We start from the raw sequence: 24,690 nt of genomic DNA on the forward strand, positions 1-24,690 counted from the left end.
TCTCCCCTAACATGCTACCCTCCAGATTTCACGTTTTCTTGCTGTTTGGATGAGCTACCATGGCGGTCTGAATGAGAAGTGTCCCCACAGGCTCACATGTGTGAACACTTGTTCCCAGAAGGTGATGCTGTTTGCGGAGGTTATGAGCCTTTGGGATGTGGACCATTGCTGGAGGAAGTACACAGTTAGGGGGGCTTTGAGGTCGGAAAGTCTCACCCCTCTTCTTGTGCTCTGCTTCCCAGGTGTTGATGAAAAGGTGAATAGCAGCTTCTTGCCACCCCCCACCACCACCGCCATGCTTTCTCTTCCGCTGCCCCGCCTTCCCACCGGATGCGTGAGCCGGGACATGTGCACAGCATGCATGTGGAGGTGAGGGGACCAGCTGCAGGGGCTAGTGCTTTCCTCCCACCACATGGGGCTGATGACCAGCTCAGGTTTGTATCCAGTGCCTTTACCTGCTGAGCCATCCTGCCAGCCCCTTCTTCTTAGGTTTTGAGAAAGGTTTCACTAAATGGTTCAGGCTAACATTGAACTCACTTTGTAGTTCAGGATGGCCTTGAACTCTGAAGCCTCCTGCCCCAGCCTCCTGAAGAGCAGGAATTACAGGAATTATAGGCTTCCACCAATAAGTCTGGCTACGGACTTCTTTATTCTTAAAAATTATTGAGGATTCAAGTATATTTTTATTTACATGGATTGTAACTATTGACTTATTATATAAATTAAAAAGTAAATTTTATTCATTAGTCATTAAAAATAAGGCTGTATGTTAATGTAAACAAACTTTAGCAAAACATGTTTCCCAAAACAAACAAACAAAATATATCTTCCATGTACTGAAAAGCTTTCTTTATTCTTGGTGATGTTTCTTGGACACACATAGCCTTATGTTACAAATCTCACACATTTGGTGTTTTAATCTGCTTGGGCAGCCAGGACAAACTAGTCAACACTTCTGGGTGGCTCACTCAAGGGAAATTTATTTCTCAGTCTGAAGATCGGGAATGGTAAGATCAAGGTGCCAGCTAGATACGTTTTATTCTAGGGTCTCCTGTCCTGTTATGTAGGTGGTCATCACCTTGCTGCATGCTCACATGGTTCTTTCAGTGTGCTTATCTAGAGAAGATTGTGCTCTCAGGAGGCCTTCTTCTGAGGACACTAATTCTACTGAACAGATCCTACCCTTCAACATCATTAGCCATAATCACTTCCTTGCTGGCCTTAACTCCAATTCAGCTGCCCTGGGGGCTGGAGTTTCAACACACATCCTTCGGGAACACACCCATTTGGTCTGTACCATCTGGTTCTGCACTACATCTGATGTTATAATATGTGTTGTGCAGACTCTAGACAACTGTACTACCCAACTCAGGAGAAAACAAAGCACAAGTTTAGAACTCTTCCACTAACAGTTTTAATGTCAGAGCTGTCCCCAGAGGGTCAGCAGTTCCTTAGGACTCTCCGAGCACACGTCTGAGAGCCACTGCTTTATAGCAACAGCCCCCAGAATATTACCAAGTGTGGTCTTGTCTTAAAATAAACAAATAACCAAGCCTATACTGGGAAAAAAGTTGCGCTATCCTCAGGGTTGAGACTGTAAATCCCTTTACAAAGACTGTTGATTTGTTTAAATTTAGCAGGTTCTCCTTTGTCTCCTCCAAACTTTCATCTAGAACTTTCGCTTATCTTACTTCCTTGCTTTCACTTCAAACTTCCAGTATAAATAAGAAAAGAGCTGACTTCTTGGAAAACCATCAGGTGACTCAGAAAATCCTGCAGCAGCATTCACAGGAAGGAGACTGGGACCCTGATGAGTGTTTTCAGACCAGATAGTATTCTAAGGGACTGAAGAAGTGAGATCTTACCATAGAGATACTACCAGTTCAACTAAGGTCCTCTCATTTTCAAATCCATCCCAATGAATACCCAATTCCTGGCACAGTACAAAGTGTTGCTGTTTGTTTTTGCTCTTTTGGGGGACCGTGACCCAGATCTCAAATAAATCACACATGAGGCTTATAGTTAATTAGAACTGCCTGGCCTTAGCTTGGCTTGTTTCTTGCCAGCTTTCCTTAATTAAGTTATCCCATCTACCTTTTGCCTCTGGGCTTTTCCTGTTCTCTTACTTTTGTAAATCTTACTCTTACTCCATGGCCTGTTGTGTAGATGGGGGCTGGCCGCTGGGGTCCTCCTCCTCCTCTGGCTATGCCTCTTCTTTTCCTCCCAGATATCTCCTTCTATTCTCTCTGCCTGCCAGCCCCACCTATCCTTTCTCCTGCCTCGCTATTGGCCATTTAGTTCTGTATTAGATCATCAAGTGTTTTAGACAGGCAAAGCAACACAGCTTCATAGAGTTAAACAAATGCAACATAAACAAAGTAACATACCTTAAAATAATATCCTACAACAATGAAGTGCAATAATAAAAACTCAAAAGTTTTTTTTATGATGCATTGTTATATCTATTAATGCACTATTCATGAGGTGCTGAAAAGTCTTAGATTCTTTTTTCTTCAATTTTCCTAAGAATGTTCTAATTTTCTTTATTTCTTTAATTTTTTTTTCTCACTGCAGAAAAAAAATTACTTTGGTATATATACAATGTATATAATGTTGTAAGCCACATGTTAAGGTCTGAGAACAGAGCAAACAGTTGCCTTCCCTATTTATACAGACTGTTTAATAAACATTGGTTTCATGGTCTTTGGGACACTTATTTGCCCAGAAACTCACTTGACAGACTAGAAATAAGCTTTTGTTTTAAGAAGTTGTTTGAGGGATTGGGGATTTAGCTCAGTGGTAGAGCGCTTGCCTAGCAAGCGCAAGGCCTGGGTTCGGTCCTCAGCTCTGAAAAAAAAAGTAGTTGTTTGAATTAGATTGTCTGCTTTCAAAAGGAAGGCTGCAAGGATTTTAAAGCCACTTTCTGAAATATTAGGTATTACTGAAATAAATTAGTGTTAACACAAAAAGCAAGTATCTTAGCTGGGCAGTGGTTATACAAGCCTTTAATCCCAGCACTCTGGAGGCAGAGGCAGGTGGATCTCTGTGAGTTCAAAGCCAGCCTGGTCTACAGAGCGAGATCTAGGACAGCCAGGACTGTTACACAGATAAACCCTGTCTTGACAAAACAAAACAAAAAACCCAAAACCAAGCATCTTATGCAAAGAATGTGTGGTGAGCTTCAGACAGCCTAGACACATACCATTCCTCTCAAAGCATGAAACACACAAGCCAGTGGGTATAAATTTCAAAGTTAATCACACACTGCACTGTATTTAGAGGTAGTTTGTTGAAAGTCATTTGTACTGATAGGGAAGTATTCTGCTTTAAAGTATAATTATTGAAATGTTTATAGAGCATATGAAGTGATAAATGCAAAATATGTTAAGTGATATGGTTTTCAATAAGTCATTCAGTTTCTAAAAGCTTAAGCTTTTTTTTGTACTGTACTACAAATAGGAGAAAGCCTGAAGTAGGAATGTGTACTGAATTTCTCCTGTTCCAAGGGACATACTCCATTTCACATTTTGTTCTACAAGAAACCAAGGAATTTTTTTTTCTACTATGATTGTTTTTCAACATCCCATAGCTTTTACAATTGAGTAGCAGTAAATATATTTATGATGATGATTTAGCTGCACATCATGAATAGCTGGTTGTATGAAACTGCTTAGTAAAAACTTAAAACATTTTTTTCTTCATTACATTTATTTATGATTGTGTGTGTGTGTGAGAGAGAGAGAGAAAGGGGGGGGGAGGACACCAGTGGAGGTGAGAAGACAACTTCCAAGGGCCAGTTCTCTCTTTCCCCTCATGGTCCCAGGGACCAGAGCCAGGGGACAGGTCATCAGGCTTCCTAGCCAGCACTCTTAAATCTGAGCCATCTTGCTCTCCACCCCCACCACCCGCACCCTTGCTCTAATTTTTCCATTGATGGTTTGTTCCTCTCCTCTTCTGTCTGTTGCTAATTTTCATAATGGCAAGCTACCAGCTTCTTACATGTTTCTAATCCTTTATTCAGGAAAAAGTGAAGGAGAAAGTAGCTATTTAAACTTGCTAAATTAGTAACTTCATTTTAAAATTCTAAATCAAGGTGGGTGGTGGCGGCACATGACTTTAATTCCAGAGGCAGAGGCAGGCGGATCTGAGTTTGAGGCCAGCCTGATCTACAGAGTTAGAGGAAAGTCAGGGCTGCAGAGAAACTCTGTCTCCAAAACAAAACAAACAAAAAATTCGCTACACAGAGAAACTCTGTCTCCAAAACAAAACAAACAAAAAATTCACTACACAGAGAAACTCTGTCTCCAAAACAAAACAAACAAAAATTCTTAGTTAATAGTCGTTGAAAAGTTGGTTCCCGTTCTTATGCCAAGTAAAATTGCTTAAGATTTATGACATCGGTTTTCCTTACCACTTATTCGGATGGTAAAAGTGAACAGAAATCTAACTAGAAGCAAGGGTGTCAGTATGCAGCATCTCTAAGACAAAAGTATTATAAATTCTAAATTTATAACCAAAAGGTCAGGTAATGGTGCACCACACAACATCTTCAAAGTGATTCAACTGCTGAAAAAATAAATAAACCAGAGTCACTTCCACACTGTCTTTCTTGGAGTCTGTTCCCCTTATACTGTGTTATTTTTCATATCCGCAACAATGCTAATGTCCCCCTTATCACTAAGACACTTGAAACAGCTCTAACTTCCTTTTGATCAGCCAAAAGATCCAAGCAGGAACTCTGGTGGTTAAGGAAAAAAAAAAAATCTGGGGCTGGAGAGATGGCTCAGTGGTTAAGAGCACTGCCTGCTCTTCCAGGGGTCGTAAGTTCAACTCCCAGCAACCACATGGCGGCTCACAACCATCTCTAGTGGGATCTGATGCCCTCTTCTGGCATAAAGTTGTACATGCAGATAAAGCACTCATACACATACATAAATAATACAATCTTAAAAAAAAAAGAATAAAAAAAAAGAAAAGAAAAGAAAAGAAATCCAGTATTTATCCTCATGGGGCTCATATTCTAGGGGAGTAATATAAGGAACTGATTACCAGAATCAGCTGTGAACAGAAAGTACAGACTGCTAAGAGGTAAGTGAAGAAAGGCAATCTGAATTGTCAGCACCTATGAGAACGGGTACCGATGCCAGCACTTTGGACCTGCTCAGCTAAGGATGCAAAGCTTTCTTCTTTCTCATCACTCTTTAACACTACCACCAGCCCTCTCTCCGCACTGAGCTTTGTCTACTCACTTCCCAGGCTCCTACCTCATTTAAACCCTTCCCCTTCTATTCCCGCCACACATTCCTCCTATACCTACCACGTTTGTTCCCACAGGGCTTTGAGCTTCTGCTTTCCTCCGCCTTAACATTGTCTCCAGGAATCCTAACAGCTGTTTGCTTTATCTCAGCTTAAATGTTTTCTATGGGGAGCCATTCCTATTCCAAACCAAAACAGAAGTCTCTTCCCATTCAGCTAGTACCAAGTCACTATTTTCTGTCTTTCACGAGACGTTTGTTTGGTAAATTGTGCAAATTTGGAAGTAACTCCCCTTTTGATTTATTGGTGTTAATAACTCCTCTGACTGTCTCCTTGTCATTTATCTAAGGAATTTTTTTAATAACAAAAAGCATTGAACTAGATATTTCAAAGATGTTAACACATATCCATTATATACTATAATTTTGTAAGCTATATAAAAGTATAATTCCTCGTGTAAGGGAAGACTTAACTATCAAAAAGAATGATATAAAACAACCATGACAACGAACTATAGAGGTAAGGAAGAAATTAAAAAAAGAACTGATATCTGAAAAGGGTGGCATACCGTTTTAGTAGATAGTTTTAGGGACAGATGACATTCCATTCAGATAAAAAAATAGAGATGATGAGGCAGAAAGCCAAGTTCTACTTGGAACCAAGAAGATGCAAGATTTACAACAGTCGAAAACAGATCAGCAAAGATGCTAGACTTCTATGCTAGCTGAACGGTTTGGATCTTAGTGCAGTCAGTAAGGATGCTATGGAAGGCATGGGCATGATTCATCAAAGCAGCATTTCTGAGAGATCAATCTGTTGTCATGTTGGACTAACTGAAGGAGAAAAGAGCAGAACTGTAGGGACCTCTTAAGAGGCTCTGTTGGCACTCCATGTGAATACTTAGAGGAGAATGTGAACAAAACAGGACACATCAAAGGGTATATTAAAATTACACAGGGCGTATATCCACACATGCACAAAATAAATAGATGTCAAAACTATTTTTAAAAGGAACCTTTGGTCTACGATAAACAAGAACACACATGCATGCATGCACAGAAAAATGGTGTAAGAAAATGCTGAAGTGGCTGTCTTGAGCTTGGAAACAAAGCCAGTGTAAGAATGTCAATTGATAAGTCATCTACAGGACTGAAAGTCATTGACAATACAATGGCAAAGTCACAAGTCACGGCACAGGGACCTCTTGGGACCTCTTTTGGGAGGGCTGTAAAAAGGAACTCCACTGTCAAGGACAGACACCTGGAGAAAGTTAACATTTTAGGACTGGAGGGACGGGAAGACAGATAATATAACAAATGACTACCAGAAACTTGAAAGAATCCAGTGAGATGTCAGTAGAGGTGGGGAAAGAAAAAGACCTTGGCCTGCAGCTTGTGACTGCTATAGAATACTCGGGGAAATGCATCATATCTGAAACCACAAACCTAATAATAATTTGCAGTTACAAAGGACTACTCTCTAGATGTAAGTGTGGTACTAGCCTATTTCTCCTGTCCCATCTATTTCCCTGTCCACAATGCTTATTCTTTGAATTCCTCAAGAGCTCAAAGCACTCTCTTTCTAACTCAAGATCTTTGGAATGTTCTACCAAGCTTTGCAAAGTTAACTTCTAGACAGCCTCTAATTTCGGCTCGACTGCCACTTTTTCATTATTCCTCATTGGAAAACCAGGAATACACTGTTAAGCTTTCTTCCCAGGCGTTTCTCTGCGGAGCTTAGCAACTATAAACCAATACGTTTGTTTGTGTGATTAGCAAATTAGATTCCCAAGCTGCCCTAGAGGTGATGTGTCTATTTTGTCAGTCTTATTACCACCAGTTTATATATAAGTATCTGTGTATATATAAACACATATGCTTGCAAGTTTTGGTTGGGGAAACACAAAAAGAACTACACGCAAGCAAAGTAAACAGAACAAAACAGTATGTAAGTTTGATGTTTTTGAAACTAGCCGAAATAGTGGCAGGTACTAGTCACCTTCAAGTCATCAAAGCAATCTGCAGGGTAAGCAAAAACGCAAGTCTGCCGGAAGAACCACGGGGATTTTACAGTAAGTTAGCCCAATGTTCAACGTATAAAGTGCTGCTATTCTTAGGAAATACTGACTTTTCTAGAACATACAAGGGCACTGCATAGATGCTGAAGAAGGCAAGAATGAAGAACAGCCAGAAAACAGCGCTGGCATCAGGACAGAAGGACTTCACTGTATACTGCTTACTCCTCTCCGCATTAGCAGAGTGGCTGTTTTGACAGCTCAGGACGGATTCCTCCTGCCCAACAACAGTAGATGCCATTACTCGGTTCTGAGAAGGAGAAAACGAGAGCCAGAAAGCCGGTGCCATGCTGTAGCGGAGTTACTCTGGCCACTTTCATGGCCAAAGGCCCTCCCTGACTTAGACCGATCTACAAGGCCACTCCACCGACAGCTTGCAAGCTCGCGCGTGGACGACAAACGAGTGGGGATCTATCTCATCAGCACGGCTCTGACTATTCTTTGCTGGACACGGGGCAAGGTGTGAGGGCATAAGGCTGGGCACTGGACCAGGGCGTACCTTGCTTGACTCGGGGCTCCCGGGCGCCGGGGGGTCCGGCGGGCGCCGGCCTGGCCACGGGCTTCTTGCTCTGGGCTTCCCCAACAGCTCCGGCCTCGGCACTTCTGGCTCTGGAAGCAGACACGGCAGCCCGCACCGCCGCGGCTCCCGGCGCCTTGTGTTTCTTGTTTTTGCCGCCCATGTTTCCAGCTGCAGGAAGAGTGTGCTTCCAGACCCAGATCGCGGCGGCCACACAACAGAAGCCGGAGAGCTCCTCACGTTAGCCGGCTCCCACGCCTCCACCCAGCCTCCTCCATCCGGGCTCCTCGGCTGGGGCTCCGGCTCCATTGGTCCGTTTTGCCAGGCTCCGCCTCTTGGCTCCCGGGAAGCAGCGGCATGCCTGGTGCCGAGCGTCACTTGCCGTTAGGTTAGTAATCACTGATCTGCCCACCTCGCAGTGGTCGAAGAGAAAGGACAGGGGCCCGAACCCAGACGAACAGGGGGAAAGTCGCGCGGGCCTGGAGACGCGCTCGTTTCGACCCCTGCGGGCCGCCGTAGAGTCTCTATTCGGCGTCACTGTGGGTGCGATTCGCGAGGCCTGCTGGGTAGGAGGGAGATTCGGACTCCAGGGCTCCGGAAGATGGCGGACGCCTTCGGGGACGAGCTCTTCAGCGTCTTCGAGGATGATTCGGCCACCGCAGCAGGCGCCAAGAAGGACAAAGACAAGGAGAAAGAGAAGTGGAAGGGGCCGCCAGGGCCCACAGACAAGGCGGGGTAAGGGGGGCTTCCGAGCTGTGTGTGTGTTTCCCTGTGCTGGGTGCCCGTGGAAGGAAACCCGAGCCCGGCGCGGAGCTCAGAACGTGGGTGTTCGTTGAGTGGAGCCGGGAGGTGAAGGAGTCGGAGAGAAGAGTTGTAGGCAGGAAGAAAACGTTGTGAGAGGGGGGAAAATACAGTCTGGGCGATCGCGCGTGCCCGCAGATCGTGTCCGATCGCGCGTGTCCGCAGGCCGTGTCCGATCGCGCGTGTCCGCAGATCGTGTCCCAGCGTGAGTTCCCGCCCCCTGCGCTTCCCTTAGGCCACGCTTGCTGACTGTAACCCTCACATCGCAGGCTAGGTAAGCTTGGTTTGGGGGGGCTGAAGGGGGAGCGTCCTGTGTGTCACCTGCACAACACCTCCCACCTAGTCTTTAAACCGTTAAGAACTAGTTGAGCCAAGGTTGAAACGTGTAAGGGAGAGTGTATAAACCGCGAAGGCAAAAATAGCTTTACACGAGGAAGAGAGTTCATCTCCCGAGGTGTAGGTTTAAAAAAATAAAAATAAAAAATCAGATTCAAGGTCTCGCTGTTGTAAGTTAGGCAGGCCCGGAACTCGCTCTTCTTTTATTTCCGTTTCCCTAGTGCTGAAATTGCTGGTGTACCCCACTACACTCAGACCAGTTTATTTCTTTTTGCATCTCTTACCCGGACCTATATTTAAAAAAAAAAAAAAAAAAAAAAAAAAAAAAACATTTCTTGAGGCTGAGGAGATGGCCAATGGATAAGAGTGCTTTCTGTGCAAGAATAAGGACCTAATTTCGAGTCCCCAGGGCTCACATAAAAAGTTGCGCATGGATGTGTGAGCACCTGTAACCCCAGCACTGTGGGGCACCGACCAAGAGGCCAGGGCTGTCTCATTGCCAACCTAGCCTCAGAGTTATTTCAGTGAGAAACCCTGTTACGAGGGAATTATGTGGGATGCTGGAAGTCCTCTGGTCTTTACGATGTGCAAATACCACACAAATAAGATTTTTTAAAAAATTTCCTCTTTATTGTCAAAGTTAGTTGCAGTTGTTAACCTGAGGAATTGCCTTCACCAGATTGACCTGGGGGACAAGTCTTTGGAGCATTTTCTTAATTGCTATTTTATGTGGCAGGGCCCAGTTCACTGTGGGTGGTACCTTCCCTGGGCAGGTGGGCCTGAGCCTTTTAAGAAAGGGAATTGAACCAGCCAGTGAGCAGCATTTCTCTCGGGTCTCTGCTTTGGTCCCTCCAAGTTCCTACTTTGGCTTTCTTGGATGGATTGCAAACACGAAAGCTGAAATAAACCATTTCCTCTCCAAGTTGGTTTTGGTCAGTGTTTTACTACAACAACCAAAAATCATACTAGAACTTTCATCAGCTGTTCATTTTTACCTTGAAATACAGTTCATAAAGAAAAGGCAAGCTTAATGCTTGGTTGTGTATCAGTTTTGTTTTTGTTTTTCAGAGGCAGGGTTTTCACTATGTAGCCCATACCTATTGGAATTAAAGGCGTTCATCCCCACACCTGGCTGCTTATCAGTATTAGTGAAATGAGGTGTGTGTGTGTGTGTGTGTGTGTGTGTGTGTGTGTGTGTGTGTGTGTGTGTGTGTTGGGTACTTGTGTGCCCCAGTGTTCTTGTGCAGGTCAGAAGGCAGCTTTCCACCCACCTTGTTTTGAGGCAAGACTCTCTTGTTTCAGCCGAAGCACTGTAGAGGTGAGCTTCTGGCCACTTGTCTTGTCTCTGCCTTCTGTCTTCACTGTAGGAGTGCTGGGATTACAGGTGTAAATCACTGCATCTGGCTTTTTAAAAGAAGAGGGGAGAGGGGTATGAAACTCGGGTCTTCAGGCTTGTGTGTCAGGTGCTTTCACAGCTCAGCACTGTGTCCATTATCCTGCTCTTTGAACTTACAGTCGTTAAACCAGTGAGAGCGCTTCAAGCTAGCTCTTACGAATTTATTTTTATTCTTAAGATGTATTTACATTATGTGTATGAATGTGTTATATGTATGTATGCATGTATGTGCATATATGTGTACCTGTTGGACCCCCCCAGAACTAGAGTTACCAATGTTGGTGCTAAGGAATCAAACCTGGGTCCTCTACAAAAGCAACAAGTGCTTTTAAGGGCTGAACTATCTCTCCAGCCCCACTGTGTGAGTTTTTAAAGAGACTTCATCAGTCTTTGTACCTCATATGCTTTCTAGTGTAAGGGTATCCAGACTCATTGCCCTAGAGCTGGAATAAGCTGTATCTCCAGTCTTTATGAAGTTTCTTGGTTTTTTGTTTTGTTTTGTTTTGATTCTTCAGTTGAGTCAGTGAGAAAGATGGTTTATTGTACACAATTTACACTTGGCCACAAACGAGAACAGAACTAATCCAGAATGCCAAAGGTGCAGGGCAGAGGGCCAGCGGGACTGTTTTGGATGTAATGAAGGCAATCAGGTCTCTCAGGTGGTCTCTGCAAGCAGATGGTGATGTTCCAGGTCCATTGAGGCATATACCGACAGTATTGCACAGTCCAGCAACTTGTACCCCTCTCCCAGCCCTCAGCATCCCCTACCTCTGCTCTTCAGACCTCATGGGTGCACAAGCTGGTTTACTTAGACCTCTGCCTCATCTTTTCTTGTGCTTCAACCTGCCCATGTGTTTCTTCCTCCACTGCGCTCTCATGGCGCAGAAGTTTCAAGGAAGATGGTGGTAAGGCTAAATGTCTTTAGTTTCTTGTAATGGCAAATGTTATTTAGTGCATAAGGTGCTCATGCTATTTATTTGATTTATTACTTTTAGGTTTTTCAGTACAAATTGCTTAGGGAATCTTTCTTTAGAAAAATAAAATTTATATACATCTGATATAATTAATACCATATTTTAAACAACTTCAATATAAATGTCATTTTTTTCTCTAAGTCATTCTTCATAATTATATAACATTTTGTTGAGACAGGGTTTCTCTGTGTAACCCTGGCTGTCTGGAACTCTGTAGACCAGGCTGGCCCCAGCCTCTTCCTCCTGAGTGCTCGGATTAAAGGCGTGTGCCGCCACCGCCCGGCTACATAATAGTCTTATTTGAAGTGTGATAGTTTAAACATAAGAATAATGAGTATCTCATACCTATAATCTCAGCACTTGACACTTGAGGCAGGAAGATTACCATAAGCTTGAGGCTGCAATGTGGGACCAGTCTCAAGAAAAGGAAAAAGGGAGGATAAGGAAATGGCTTAGTTGGAAAATTGCTTGCCATGTTACCATGAGGAGCCGAGTTCAAATCTTTAGAATTCATGTGAAAAGGCAGACAGCAGTGCATGTGTGTAACCCCACACTGGGGAGGTGGAGACAAGAGGATCTCTGTGGCTTGCTGGCCAGTCAGTCTAGCTGAATCAAGTTCAGTTTCAGTCAGAGGCTTGAAAAAATAAGGTGGGAGATGATTTGAGTAAAACACAGGTTGTTGCCGGGCGGTGGTGGCGCACGCCTTTAATCCCAGCACTCGGGAGGCAGAGCCAGGCGGATCTCTGTGAGTTCGAGGCCAGCCTGGGCTACCAAGTGAGTTCCAGGAAAGGCGCAAAGCTACACAGAGAAACCCTGTCTCGAAAAACCAAAAAAAAAAAAAAAAAAAAAAAAAAACACAGGTTGTTGCTCTCTAACTTCTGTAGACATACATACATACACTGCATGCATGCATGGATACATGAGAACATATACACATAGTTATGTTAATATGTAGTAGTCTTATGCCATTTCAAAGTGAGTTAGGAAAATCAATATTTTTAAATTTTAGGTTTTATACCTAGTATGGGTAAATATTAATTATATAAATCTAACCTCCCTTGGTACCAGGCATGCATATGGTGCCCATTCATGCCTTCAAGTCAGACACACACAAAATAAAACAACTTTCTTACTTTTTTCTCTTTCTTTGTCTCTTTTTTGTGTTTCAAGACAGGATTTTTTTGTGTAGCCCTGGCTGTCCTGGAACTCCCTCTGTAGACCAGGCTGGCCTCAAACTCAGAGACCCACCTGCCTCTGCCTCCCAAGTACTGGGATTAAAGGTGTGCGCCACCATCACCTGGCTACAAGGCTTTTTTAAAAAATGGAAAAGAAAATACATTTGGGGCTAGCAAGTTGGCTCACCAGGTACAGGTGTTCTTGCTGCCGAACTTGATGTCCTGGGTTCCATTCCTTGGACTCCACATGGTGGGAGGAAAGAAAGGACTTGTGAAGATTGTCCTCTGACCTCCACAAGCATGTGCCCTACCTCAGAATAAGTAAACAAATAAAGAAGATTTGCAGTCCTCCACTATTTTAGATCTATGCCTTTCCAGTTTGATGGTTTCATCTCTCTTCTGTTTTTGTCTTACCCCCTTTCTCTTTTAATGATAGTGTTTCATTAAATTCTTAATTTTAATTACCTACATTTTAGTAATTTTATGTCCTGTAACAACAGCAGAAGATAAATTTCTCATTTTATTTTATAGAAGCATCTATCTATCCACATAGTTATTTTTTGGTTTATATGAGACATTTTACGTAGCCCTGGCTGACCTGAAACTCACTCTGTAGACCAGGCTGGCCTTGAACTCACAGAGATTTGCCTGTGAGAACTGGGATCGAAGTCCTGCATGCAGCACCAAGTCTCACTGCTTATTCATTTAATTTTTCAAAACTTTTGTGTATGTCTGTGCCACTTACTTGCATGGTGCCTCAGAAGGCAACACTGGATGCCCTGGGACTCGAGTTACCGAGTTGTGTGCTGCTGTCCTGTGGGTGCTGGGACTTGAACCTGAGTCCTCTGGAAGGGCAGCCAGGGCTGCTCTAATTGTTGAGTCACCTCTCCAGCCCTATTTTATCTAATTTTGGCCTTGGCAGCTAAATCTAAAATTTTCATGGAGTTGATTTTTCTATCTGGGTAGAAATTAAATTGATTCATTACAGATATTCAAGCTATAAAACCCCATTTAGTGTCACTTTGGATTTTTTTTTTTTTTTTTTTTTTGCTTTCTTTTGTTTGTTTTTGCCTTTTTGAAACAGGGTCTCACTTTGCAGCCTAGGCTGCCCTTGAGTTTACATCTTCCTACCTTAGCCCCCTGAGTTCTGTGATTTCTTCTGCATACCACCATGCCTGGCTTCTTTCTTGTCAATACTTTAACCTTCAAATACAACCATTAATTTTTTACTTCCAAATAGTATCATAATCTTAGAGAAAGCTTTGAAGGTTTACAATCCTCATGTTTATTTTTAAAAATGGGAATTTTAGTTTTTTTTTTTTTTTTTTTTTTTTTTTTTTTTTTTTTTAAGTGGTGTGTGCCTTTTTTTTTTTTTTTTTTTTTTTTTTTTTTTGTGATATATATTTTTTATTTTACAATACCATTCAGTTCTACATATCAGCCATGGGTTCCCCTATTCTCCCCCCTCCCACGCCCTCCCCTTACCCCCAGCCCACCCTCCATTCCCACCTCCTCCAGGACAAGTCCTCCCCCGAGGACTGTGATCAACTTGGTAGACTCAGTCCAGGGAGGTCCAGTCCCTTCCTCCCAGACTAAGCCAAGTGTCCCTGCATAAGTTCCTGGTTTCAAACAGCCAATTCATGCATTGAGCACAGGACTTGGTCCCACTGCCTAGATGCCTCCCAAACTGATCAAGCCAATCAACTGTCTCACCTATTCAGAGGGCCTGATCCAGCTGGGAGCCCCTCAGCCTTTGGTTCATAGTTCATGTGTTTCTATTCATTTGGCTATTTTTTTCAATAATTGAGTAAAACTGAAATTTATTATATGCCACAGTCGTCCTAGGGACCTCCATGCTATATATATATATAGCCTTTATGGTTCTATGGTTGTGGTCTGATTGTTCATTTTATATCTAGAATCCACCAATGAGTGAGTACATACCATAACTGTCTTTCTGGGTTTGGGTTACCTCACTCAGGATGATTTTTTCTAGTTCCATCCATTTGCCTGCAAATTTCATGCTTTCATTGTTTTTCTCTGCTGAGTAGTACTCCATTGTGTATATGTACCACATTTTTTTCATCCATTCTTCCGTTGATGGGCATCTAGGCTGTTTCCAGGTTCTGGCTATTACAAATAGTGCTGCTATGAACATAGATGAGCATGTATCTTTATGGTATGTATCAGCATTCTTTGGGTATATGCCCAAGAGTGGTATGGCTGGGTCTTGAGGTAGTTCGATTCCTAATTTTCTGAGAAACCGCCATACTGATTTCCACAGTGGTTGTACAAGTTTACATTCCCACCAACAGTGGAGGAGTGTTCCCTTTGCTCCACATCCTCTCCAACATTGGTTGTCATTGGTGTTTTTGATCTTAGCCATTCTAACAGGTGTAAGGTGGTATCTCAGAGTCGTTTTGATTTGCATTTCTCTGATGATTAAGGATGTTGAGCATTTCTTTAAATGTCTTTCAGCCATTTGTAGTTCTTGTTTTGTGAATTCTCTGTTTAGCTCTTTAGCCCATTTTTTAATTGGACTGTTCAGTGCTTTGATGTCTAGTTTCTTGAGTTCTTTATATATTGTGGAGATCAATCCTCTGTCAGATGTGGGATTGGTGAAGATCTTTTCCCAATCTGTTGGCTGTCTTTTTGTCTTATTGACTGTGTCTTTTGCCCTGCAAAAGCTTCTCAGTTTTGAGAGGTCCCATTTATTAATGGTTGTGCTCAGGGTCTGTGCTGTCGGTGTTTTATTTAGGAAATGGTCTCCAGTGCCAATGCGTTCAAGAGTGCTTCCTATTTTCTTTTCTATTAAGTTTAGTGTAACTGGATTTATGTTTAGGTCTTTGATCCACTTGGACTTGAGTTTTGTGCATGGTGACAGATATGGATCTATTTGTAATCTTTTACATATTGACATCCAGTTATGCCAGCACCATTTGTTGAAGATACTTTCTTTGTTCCATTGTATAGTTTTGGCTCCTTTGTCAAAAACCAGGTGTTCATATGTGCATGGATTAATGTCAGGGTCTTCAATTCGATTCCATTGGTCCGTATGTCTGTTTTTTATACCAGTACCAAGCTGTTTTTATTACTATAGCTCTATAGTAGAGTTTGAGGTCCGGGATGGTGATGCCTCCAAGGGTTGCTTTATCATATAGGATTCTTTTAGTTATCCTGGGTCTTTTGTTTTTCCATATAAAGTTGAGTATTTTTCTTTCCAAGTCTGTGAAGAATTGTGTTGGGATTTTGATGGGGATTGCATTGAATCTGTAGATTGCTTTTGGTAAGATTGCCATTTTTACTATGTTAATCCTACCTATCCATGAGCATGGGAGATCCTTCCATTTTCTGATATCTTCTTCAATTTCTTTCTTTAGAGATTTAAAGTTCTTATCAAAAAGGTCTTTAACTTGTTTAGTTAGTGTTATCCAAGGTATTTTATATTATTTGTGGCTATTGTAAAGGGTGATGTTTCTCTGACTTCTTTCTCAGCCCTTTTATCATTTGTGTATAGGAGGGCTACTGATTTTTTTGAGTTGATCTTATATCCTGCCACTTTACTGAAGGAGTTTATCAACTGTAGAAGTTCCCTGGTAGAGTTTTTGGGGTCACTTATGTATACTATCATATCATCTGCAAATAGTGAAAGTTTGACTTCTTCCTTGCCAATTTGTATCCCTTTGATCTCCTTTTGTTGTCTTATTGCTCTAGCTAGCACTTCTAGTACTATATTGAATAAATATGGGGAGAGTGGACAGCCTTGTCTTGTTCCTGAATTTAGTGGTATCGCTTTGAGTTTCTCTCCATTTAATTTGATGTTTGCTTTTGGCTTGCTATAAATTGCTTTTATTATGTTTAGAAATGTTCCTTGTATTCCTATTCTTTCTAAGACCTTTATCATGAAGGGGTGTTGGATTTTGTCAAAGGCTTTTTCAGCATCTAGGGAGATGATCATGTGGTTTTTTTCTTTCAGTTTGTTTATATGGTGTATTACATTGACTGATTTCCGTATGTTGAACCATCCTTGCATCCCTGGGATGAATCCTACTTGGTCGTGATGGATGATTGTTTTGATGTATTCTTGGATTCGGTTTGCCAATATTTTGTTGAGTATTTTTGCATCAATGTTCATGAGGGAGATTGGTCTGTAGTTCTCTTTCTTTGTTGCATCTTTGTGTGGTTTGGGTATCAGGGTAATTGTAGCCTCATAAAAAGAGTTTGGTAGTGTTCCTTCTGTTTCTATTGTGTGGAACACTTTGAAGAGGATTGGTATTATTTCTTCTTTGAAAGTCTGGTAGAATTCTGCACTGAAACCATCTGGTCCTGGCTTTTTTTGGTTGGGAGACTTTTGATGACTGTTTCTATTTCTTTAGGGGTTATTGGTCTATTTAAATGATTTATCTGGTCTTGATTTAATTTTGGTATTTGGTATTTATCCAGAAAATTGTCCATTTCTTCCTGGTTTTCCATTTTTGTGGAGTACAGGTTTTTGAAGTATGATCTGATGATTCTCTGGATTTCCTCATTGTCTGTTGTTATGTCTCCCTTTTCATTTCTGATTTTGTGAATTTGGGTGCTCTCTCTTTGCCTTTTGGTTAATTTGGCTAGTGGTTTGTCTATCTTGTTGATTTTTTCAAAGAACCAACTCTTTGTTTCATTGATTTTTTGTATTGTTCTCTTGTTTTCTATTTCGTTGATTTCAGCCCTCAATTTGATTATTTCCTGGCATCTATTTCTCCTGGGTGTGTTTGTTTCTTTTTGTTCTAGAGCTTTCAGTTGTGCTGTTAATTCATTGGTATGGGATTGCTCCATCTTCTTTATGTGTGCATTTAGAGCTATGAATTTTCCTCTTAGCACTGCTTTCATAGTGTCCCATAAGTTTGGGTATGTTGTACTTTCATTTTCATTGAATTCTAGGAACTCTTTAATTTCTGTCTTTATTTCTTCCTTGACCCATTGATGTTTCAGGTGGGCATTATTCAGTTTCCATGAGTTTGTGGTTTTCTATAATTTTTGTTGTTATTGAGTTCTAACTTTAAGGCATGGTGGTCTGATAAGATACAGGAGGTTATTCCAATTTTTTTGTATCTGTTGAGATTTGTTTTGTGTCCAAGCATGTGGTCAATTTTTGAGAAGGTTCCATGGGGTGCTGAGAAGAAGGTATATTCTTTTGTGTTAGGATGGAATATTCTGTAGATATCTATTAGGTCCATTTGAGTCATAACATCTGTTAGGTCCTTTATTTCTTTGTTAAGTTTCAGTCTGGAAGATCTATCTTTTGGTGAGAGTGGTGTGTTAAATCTCCCACTACTAATGTGTGGGGTTTGATGTGCGTTTTAAACTTTAGTAGTGTTTCTTTTATGAATGTGGGTGCTTTTGTATTTGGAGCATAAATGTTTAGAATCGAGACTTCATCTTGGTGGATTTTTCCCGTGATGAATATGTAATGTCCATCCTGGTCTCTTTTGATTGATTTTAGTTTGAAGTCTATTTTATTAGATATTAGGATAGCTACACCAGCTTGTTTCTTAGGTCCATTTGCTTGGAAAACCTTTTCCCAGCCCTTTACTCGGAGGTAGTGTCTGTCTTTGGAGTTAAGGTGTGTTTCTTGTATGCAGCATATGGATGGGTCCTGTTTTCTTATCCATTCTGTTAGCCTGTGTCTTTTTATAGGTGAGTTGAGACCATTGATATTGATGGATATTAATGACCAGTGATTGTTAATTCCTGTTATTTTTTTGGTTGTGTTGTGTTGTCCTTCTGTGGTGTATGTTGGTGTAGGATTATCTATTGCTTGATTTTTCATGGATGTGTTTAGCTTCTTTGGGTTGAATTTTCCCTTCTAGTGCTTTCTGTAGGCTGGGTTTGTGGACAGGTATTGATTAAATCTGGTTTTATCCTGGAATATTTTGTTTACTCCGCCTATGGTGATTGAGAGTTTTGCTGGGTATAATAGTCTGGGTTGGCATCCGTGGTCTCTTAGTGTCTGCATGAGGTTTGTCCATGATCTTCTAGCTTTCATAGTCTCTATTGAGTAGTCTGGTGTTATTCTGATGGGTTTGCCTTTATATGTTACTTGGTCCTTTTCCTTTGCGGCTCTTAATATTTTTTCTTTATTCTGTGTGTTTAGTGTTTTGATTATTATGTGGCGAGGGGACTTTTTTTTTGGATCCAGTCTATTCGGTGTTCTGTAAGCTTCTTGTATCTTCATAGGTATTTCTTTCTTTAGGTTAGGAAAGTTTTCTTCTATGATTTTTGTTGAATATATTTTCTGTGCCTTTGAGTTGGTATTCTTCTCCTTCTTCTATCCCTATTATTCTTAGGTTTGGTCTTTTCATGGTGTCCCAAATTTCCTGGACGTTTTGTGTTAGGACTTTTTTGTCTTTATTGTTTTCTTTTGACTGACGAATCTATTTTCTCTATCATGTCTTCAGTGTCTGAGATTCTCTGTTCCATTTCTTGCAATCGGTTGGTTATGCTTGTTTCTGTAGTTCCTGTTCGTTTTGTCAGGGTTTCTATTTCCAGCATTCCCTCAGCATGTGTTTCTTTATTGTCTCAAATTCATTTTTCAGATCTTGGAATGTTTCTTTCATCTGTTTAATTGCATTTTCTTGGCTTTCTTGATTTCTTCCCATTTTTTGTTTGTTTTTTCTTCCATTTCTTTAAGGGAGTTTTTTATTTCCTCTTTAATGGAGTTTTTCATTTCCTCTTTAAGGGAAGTTTTTATTTCCTCTTTAAGGGAGTTTTTTATTTCCTCTTTAAGGAAAGTTTTTATTTCCTCTTTAAGGTAGTTTTTCAATTCCTCTTTAAGGAAAGTTTTTATTTCCTCATTGAGGAATGTTTTATTTCTTCTTTAAGGGCCTCTATCATCTTCTTAATGTCATTTTTAGGGTTGATTTCTTCTGTTTCTTCTGTCATGGTATGTTTAGGTCTTGCAGGTGTAGAATCACTAGGTTCTGATGTTGCCATATAGGTCTTTATGTTGTTGCCTGTATTTTTGCACTGGCGTCTACTCATCTCTTCCTCTGTGAGGTGCAGGTGGTGTCTGTGTCTGAGAGTGCCTCTCTTGTTCTAATTTTTAGTCTTGGTTTAGTAGTGGTTCTTGGTTAAATTGGTGCTATTGGGCTATTTCTTCGGGGCAGCTGATTTCGATCGGTGAATTATATACTTATGATTCTGGTGATCTGGTTTGGTGTCTGGGTAGCGCCTTCTTCTGTGTTCCCAGGTCACGTTTTGTTCATTTGTCAACTCCTCAGCTGATCTTGTTTCCTCAGACTTTAAACTGTAGGCATCTGAATCCTCTCCCAGATGGGTTTCAGCTGAGCAGGGTAGTCTCACCAACACCTCCAAGTTGTTGGGTTTCACAGGATCAGCAGCTGGGCCCTGGGTTGTCCTCAGACGGAGTGTTCAGATTCGTTCTGGTTCTGACCCACCGAGATAGCTTCTTCCCAGATGTTGGGGTTGGGGCGTCCCTGTTCCAAACTGCGTCTGCTTGTCTCCGTCCCTGGACCTGTTTACCTCTGCGGTCCGCCGCCGGGCCTGTATGTCCCTGTCAGCTGCCACTGGGTCTGTCTGCCTCTGGGGCCGCCACCGGGTCTGAATGTCCCTGTCGGCCGCTGCCGCCGGGCCCGTTTACCTCAGCGGGCCGCTGCTGGGCCGTCTACCTCCACAGGCCGCCGCCGCAGGCCTACCTGCATCTGCTTGTCTCTGCCGCCGGGCCTGTCTACCTCTGTGGGCCGCCGCTGGGCCTGAATGTTTCTGCCGGCTGCTGCCGGGCCTGAATGTCCCTGTCGGCTGCTGCTGCCGGGTCCGTTTACCTCAGCAGGCCGCCGCTGGGCCCGTCTACCTCTGTGGGCTGCCGCTGGGCCTGAATGTCTCTGCCGGCTGCTGCCGGGTCTGAGTATCCCTGTCGGCTGCCACCGCTGGGCCCGTCTACCTCCACGGGCCCCCGCCGCAGGCCTACCTGCGTCTGTTTGTCTCTGCCGCCGGGCCTGTCTACCCCTGTGGGCCGCCGCTGGGCCTGAATGTCTCTGCCAGCTGCCGCCGGGCCTGAATGTCCCTGTCGGCCGCTGCCGCCGGGTCCGTTTACCTCAGCAGACCGCCGCTGGGCCCGTCTACCTCTGTGGGCTGCCGCTGGGCCTGAATGTCTCTGCCGGCTGCTGCCGGGTCTGAGTATCCCTGTCGGCTGCCACCGCTCGGAATTTTAGTTTTTTAAAGCAACTCTTCCAAGAAATTATGAAATATATAAGGAATAATATTCAGCTTTACTAGTTATGAAGTTAGAGTTATTCTCAGAGTTGGCCAGCTTTGATTTGTGATGGTCATTTACTTAAAAAATGACTTTGCTAAGTATGTATAGTATTTTAAATAATATGGTGTTACCTTAAAATTAGAACGATACTATGGAATTTATTCTAAACCAGCAGTTCTCAATCCCTAACCCATTTGGAGGTCACATATGAGATACCATTACTATTCATAACAGCAAAATTACAGCCATGAAGTAGCAATGAAATCATTTTACTGTGGGGGTCACAGCATTAGGAAGGTTTAGAATCTCTCCTAAATTGTTTTTCAGGAAACGACTAGATGCTAAATTACAATCAGAATCAGCCAGTGGTGGGAAAAACAAGAGAGATGCAGATGTTGAAGGCACAGATGAACCGATTTTTGGCAAGAAGCCCAGGATAGAAGACTCGATTAATGAAGACTTAAGGTAGTATTTTTATAGTCATAAAGTTAGTAACTCTTAATTTGATAGATGCATGACGTTTTTAAAATTTGTTATTTTATAAGCATGGAAATATATAGCAACTATTTAAATATGGAGAATTAGAAGACAGAAATGATTCTTCTTTTAATATTTTAGAATCCAATTTTGAGAAAAACCCTAAAGACTTCTTTTTTTAAGAGGAGAAAAGATGTTTTCTTTACTTAGATGTCTCAGGATGACTGGTAGAAAATGATAATAGAGTAACACTGACCCAGTGATAGGAATAAGTATGCACTAATATTAGGAGAATAGACTTCCATTGCTGCAAGTAGTGCCATGGATTTGGTGGTCAGAACTACTTCTCTTGATAAGGAGACCCATGGACATCTCTGACTAAAGGTTTTCTGATATTTATATTTCTCAAAATTTTTCTGGAACTTTTACTCCTAATACCAATATATTTGGTTGACTGGATTGTCACTGTGATAATGCTGTTTACAATTTTGTTTTTCTTCAGCCGGTTTAGGCTGTTATAACTACTAAATTATCTATTATAAATGGTGATATAGGTGTCACTGAAAAATTTGAGTTGGTGCCATTTGTCCACATTAGCATAATAGGTTGCAAAATAATAGTGATTGCATTTTTAATTCCTTGTTATCTATTGTTGTAACTTTTAAATTTTTACCAAAAACATATTGTCTTAAAGTATGTATCACAAACATAATACATAATAATGTATATATAGAAATACATCTAGTTTAATTTTTTTTTTATAGTTTTGTCCTCTCAGAGTTCAGAGAGCCTAGATCAGCATAGTGTAGGATTTTGATGAGAATATCTCTATAAATTATAGCAACATCTAAATTATTTATTTACCTTCTGTTGTGTAATGTTTTTTGAATCAGCTTTGTATTTTGAGATAGTGACAGTGCTTTGAAGAGGTTTTTATCTAAAATAGTAGAGCTAAGCTTATATTTGTTAAGTAATCTATGTAGCAGTCTATTGTATATACAAAAGATGATCTTAGCATTTTTAATTTTCAGCTCATTTAAGTTACATGACATCTCTGAATACTTATAATAACTAAAATATTTTGAATTTACAGTGTTATAATTGAGTAGTGTCATTTTTTTAACAGTGCAGATAGGAGGCTTATTTAATTATTGAAAATAATTCATGTCGTTTTAATAACTTTTTAAGTTTGGCAGACCTGATGCCCAGAGTCAAGGTTCAATCAGTTGAAACAGTTGAAGGCTGTACGCATGAGGTAAGTACAACAGCCTACAGTAGGTTAGCATTACAAATGACAGTGGGATGATCGGCAGGCTGTTTAGCGTTGCAGGCTTTGGAATCAAGTCATTTCTGTGTGAGTCATGTAAGATGGGGAAGAGCTATAGCTCTGTGACAAAGCCTTGGGTTCAGATGCTAGCCCAGCATTTCTCCTAACTATAATCTTGGCAAATTTTCTAACCTCTTTGAACATTATTTATTTAGTCTGTAAATTGAGAACAATGAAGTTTGCCTTCATGAGATAGCTGTAAAGACAATATTTAAAAAACCAAAAACAAATAGGGAAATTATCCAGCACAAAAGTAATGTTTAGGACTTGTTTATTCTCACATTCTTAAAGTTATCAGCACCGTTTTTACAGTCCACATACTATTCCATGTCATGCTCCAGTGACTAGTAAATTGCCATTAGATGGTGGTCACTGATGCTTATAGTATCCATTTAGAAGTGAGACTGTATGCACATAGGACATAGTGTAATATATTCAATTTACTCCACTAAGCCTTTTGTTATTATTACAATGAAATTTTATATCAAGCTGGACTTTCAGGAAAGGTCAGTGGATAAAATAGCTTGCCGTGCAAGCTAGGTGACCTCAGTTCAATCCCTGGACCCAAGGTGGAAGGAGAACTGACCACACTGTACTGAGACAGGAAGTAGAGACAGGTGGATCTCTGAGTTCAAGGTCAGTCTGGTCTAGTGAGTGAGTTTCAGGACAGCCAGGGCTACACTGAGAAACCCTATCTCAAAAAAACAAATAAACAAAAAAAGCATCCAAAAAACTAGAGTTCAGGATATGTTGGCCTACTACTCTTAAACATGAGACATGAGGCCTGCCCTGGAATGATTTGATATTCCCAGTGTCACTCCATTGGAGAAAACTGGTTTTTCCCTCTCCCAGCAGGTATAAATGACAGTTCAGTTGGAAGTGCAGGCACTCTGGTATTAATACTCACACTTGGGGATCTGGACATAAGGGTTGTCATTTTATTATTATTTATATGCGGAGTGCTTAGATCCTTACACAGTTGGAAGTGCAGGCACTCTGGTATTAATACTCACACTTGGGGATCTGGACATGAGGGTTGTCATTTTATTGCATGTACTTTTGTTTTATTGATGATCTCCCATTTTGTATGTCTTAGGGTTTTCTTTTTGAGCACTCATTAGTGTTTGTACATTAGGTATGGGGAAGATAATGATAGCCATGATACTATCGTAGACAGTAAGCAGTTTCTTCAGGGAAATAATGGTTCGTGTTCTGATTGCATTGCTATTATGCCATCACTAATAGAGGGGATGTTTTGGACGTTGTAACTAACCTTTTTTCCCCTTGTTCTTGTAGTTGATTTTCTAGCATGTAAGACTTAAAAGAAACATTTGTTGATCATTTCTATTCTTGAAACCATCATTTGTTTTGGAGTATTGAATTTTAACGGTCACTTCTTGCTTTCTCCTTAAACTTTGATATCAGGTAGCTCTTCCTGCAGATGAGGAGTATATACCACTTAAACCTCGAGTTGGAAAGGCAGCAAAGGTCTGTACAAGAGTATTTAGGAAGTTTTGTGAGATCTTAAAAAAGAAAACATTTCAAATGTGACTTTTAAATTTACTCGTGTATGTGCCTTTGAAGAAACCTACAATAAAATACCATGATAACTGAGTAAAGAACCATGCTAGAAACCAGGCTTCGTGTGATGAGTTTTAAAACATTTAAAGGGTGCTTATCACCCTTCTTAAAGAATCTAAGAGATTTGCCAGCCTTTCATGTAAGTATTGCTGGTGGTTCAACAGTTCAGCAGCGTCTAAGTAACCACAGTCCAGTGTGTTTTTTCTGGTTGCCAAAAGGGCCTCAGACTCCTGGTCTTTCTGCTGCAGCCTCCCTCACCTGTGCTGGGGTTACCCGTGTATGCCTCTCACTTCAGACTGCTTTCATTAGATTTTTAAAAAAGTCTTTAAAGGTTAAAATAGGCTAATGTTTTCAAAGAACTTTCTCTAAAAGATGAGCAAGCATGAACTCTTAAAGTTTAAGAAATTATTTCTCTGTTAGATAATGCTGGATATTTCATTTTTTCAGAAACTCGGTTTTCATCTAGGAAAGGAAGTCATACATATGACTATTTTATGTAATTATGAAGATTTACGGTATATG

The 24,690-nt window shown here is 41.2% G+C and overlaps 2 protein-coding genes across 2 annotated transcripts in view; one reads left to right on the plus strand and one right to left on the minus strand.

The window, feature by feature from the left end:
* Positions 1-8,105, minus strand: part of Dhx29 (DExH-box helicase 29) — a 45,193-nt gene extending 37,088 nt beyond the window's left edge. The window contains 1 exon segment of the mRNA XM_037209437.1: positions 7,830-8,105. Coding sequence (XP_037065332.1) covers positions 7,830-8,010 — 181 coding nt within the window. The 5' untranslated portion in view covers positions 8,011-8,105.
* A 138-nt stretch (positions 8,106-8,243) lies between these two features.
* Positions 8,244-24,690, plus strand: part of Mtrex (Mtr4 exosome RNA helicase) — a 78,532-nt gene continuing 62,085 nt past the window's right edge. Inside the window, exons 1-4 of the mRNA XM_028884460.2 lie at positions 8,244-8,582; positions 21,111-21,248; positions 22,449-22,515; positions 24,013-24,075. Of these exons, the coding sequence (XP_028740293.1) occupies positions 8,449-8,582; positions 21,111-21,248; positions 22,449-22,515; positions 24,013-24,075 (402 nt within the window). The 5' untranslated portion in view covers positions 8,244-8,448. The remainder of the gene's footprint in view (positions 8,583-21,110; positions 21,249-22,448; positions 22,516-24,012; positions 24,076-24,690) is intronic.

The sequence above is a fragment of the Peromyscus leucopus genome, chromosome 11 (assembly GCF_004664715.2).
Source record: "Peromyscus leucopus breed LL Stock chromosome 11, UCI_PerLeu_2.1, whole genome shotgun sequence".
NCBI lineage: Eukaryota > Metazoa > Chordata > Mammalia > Rodentia > Cricetidae > Peromyscus > Peromyscus leucopus.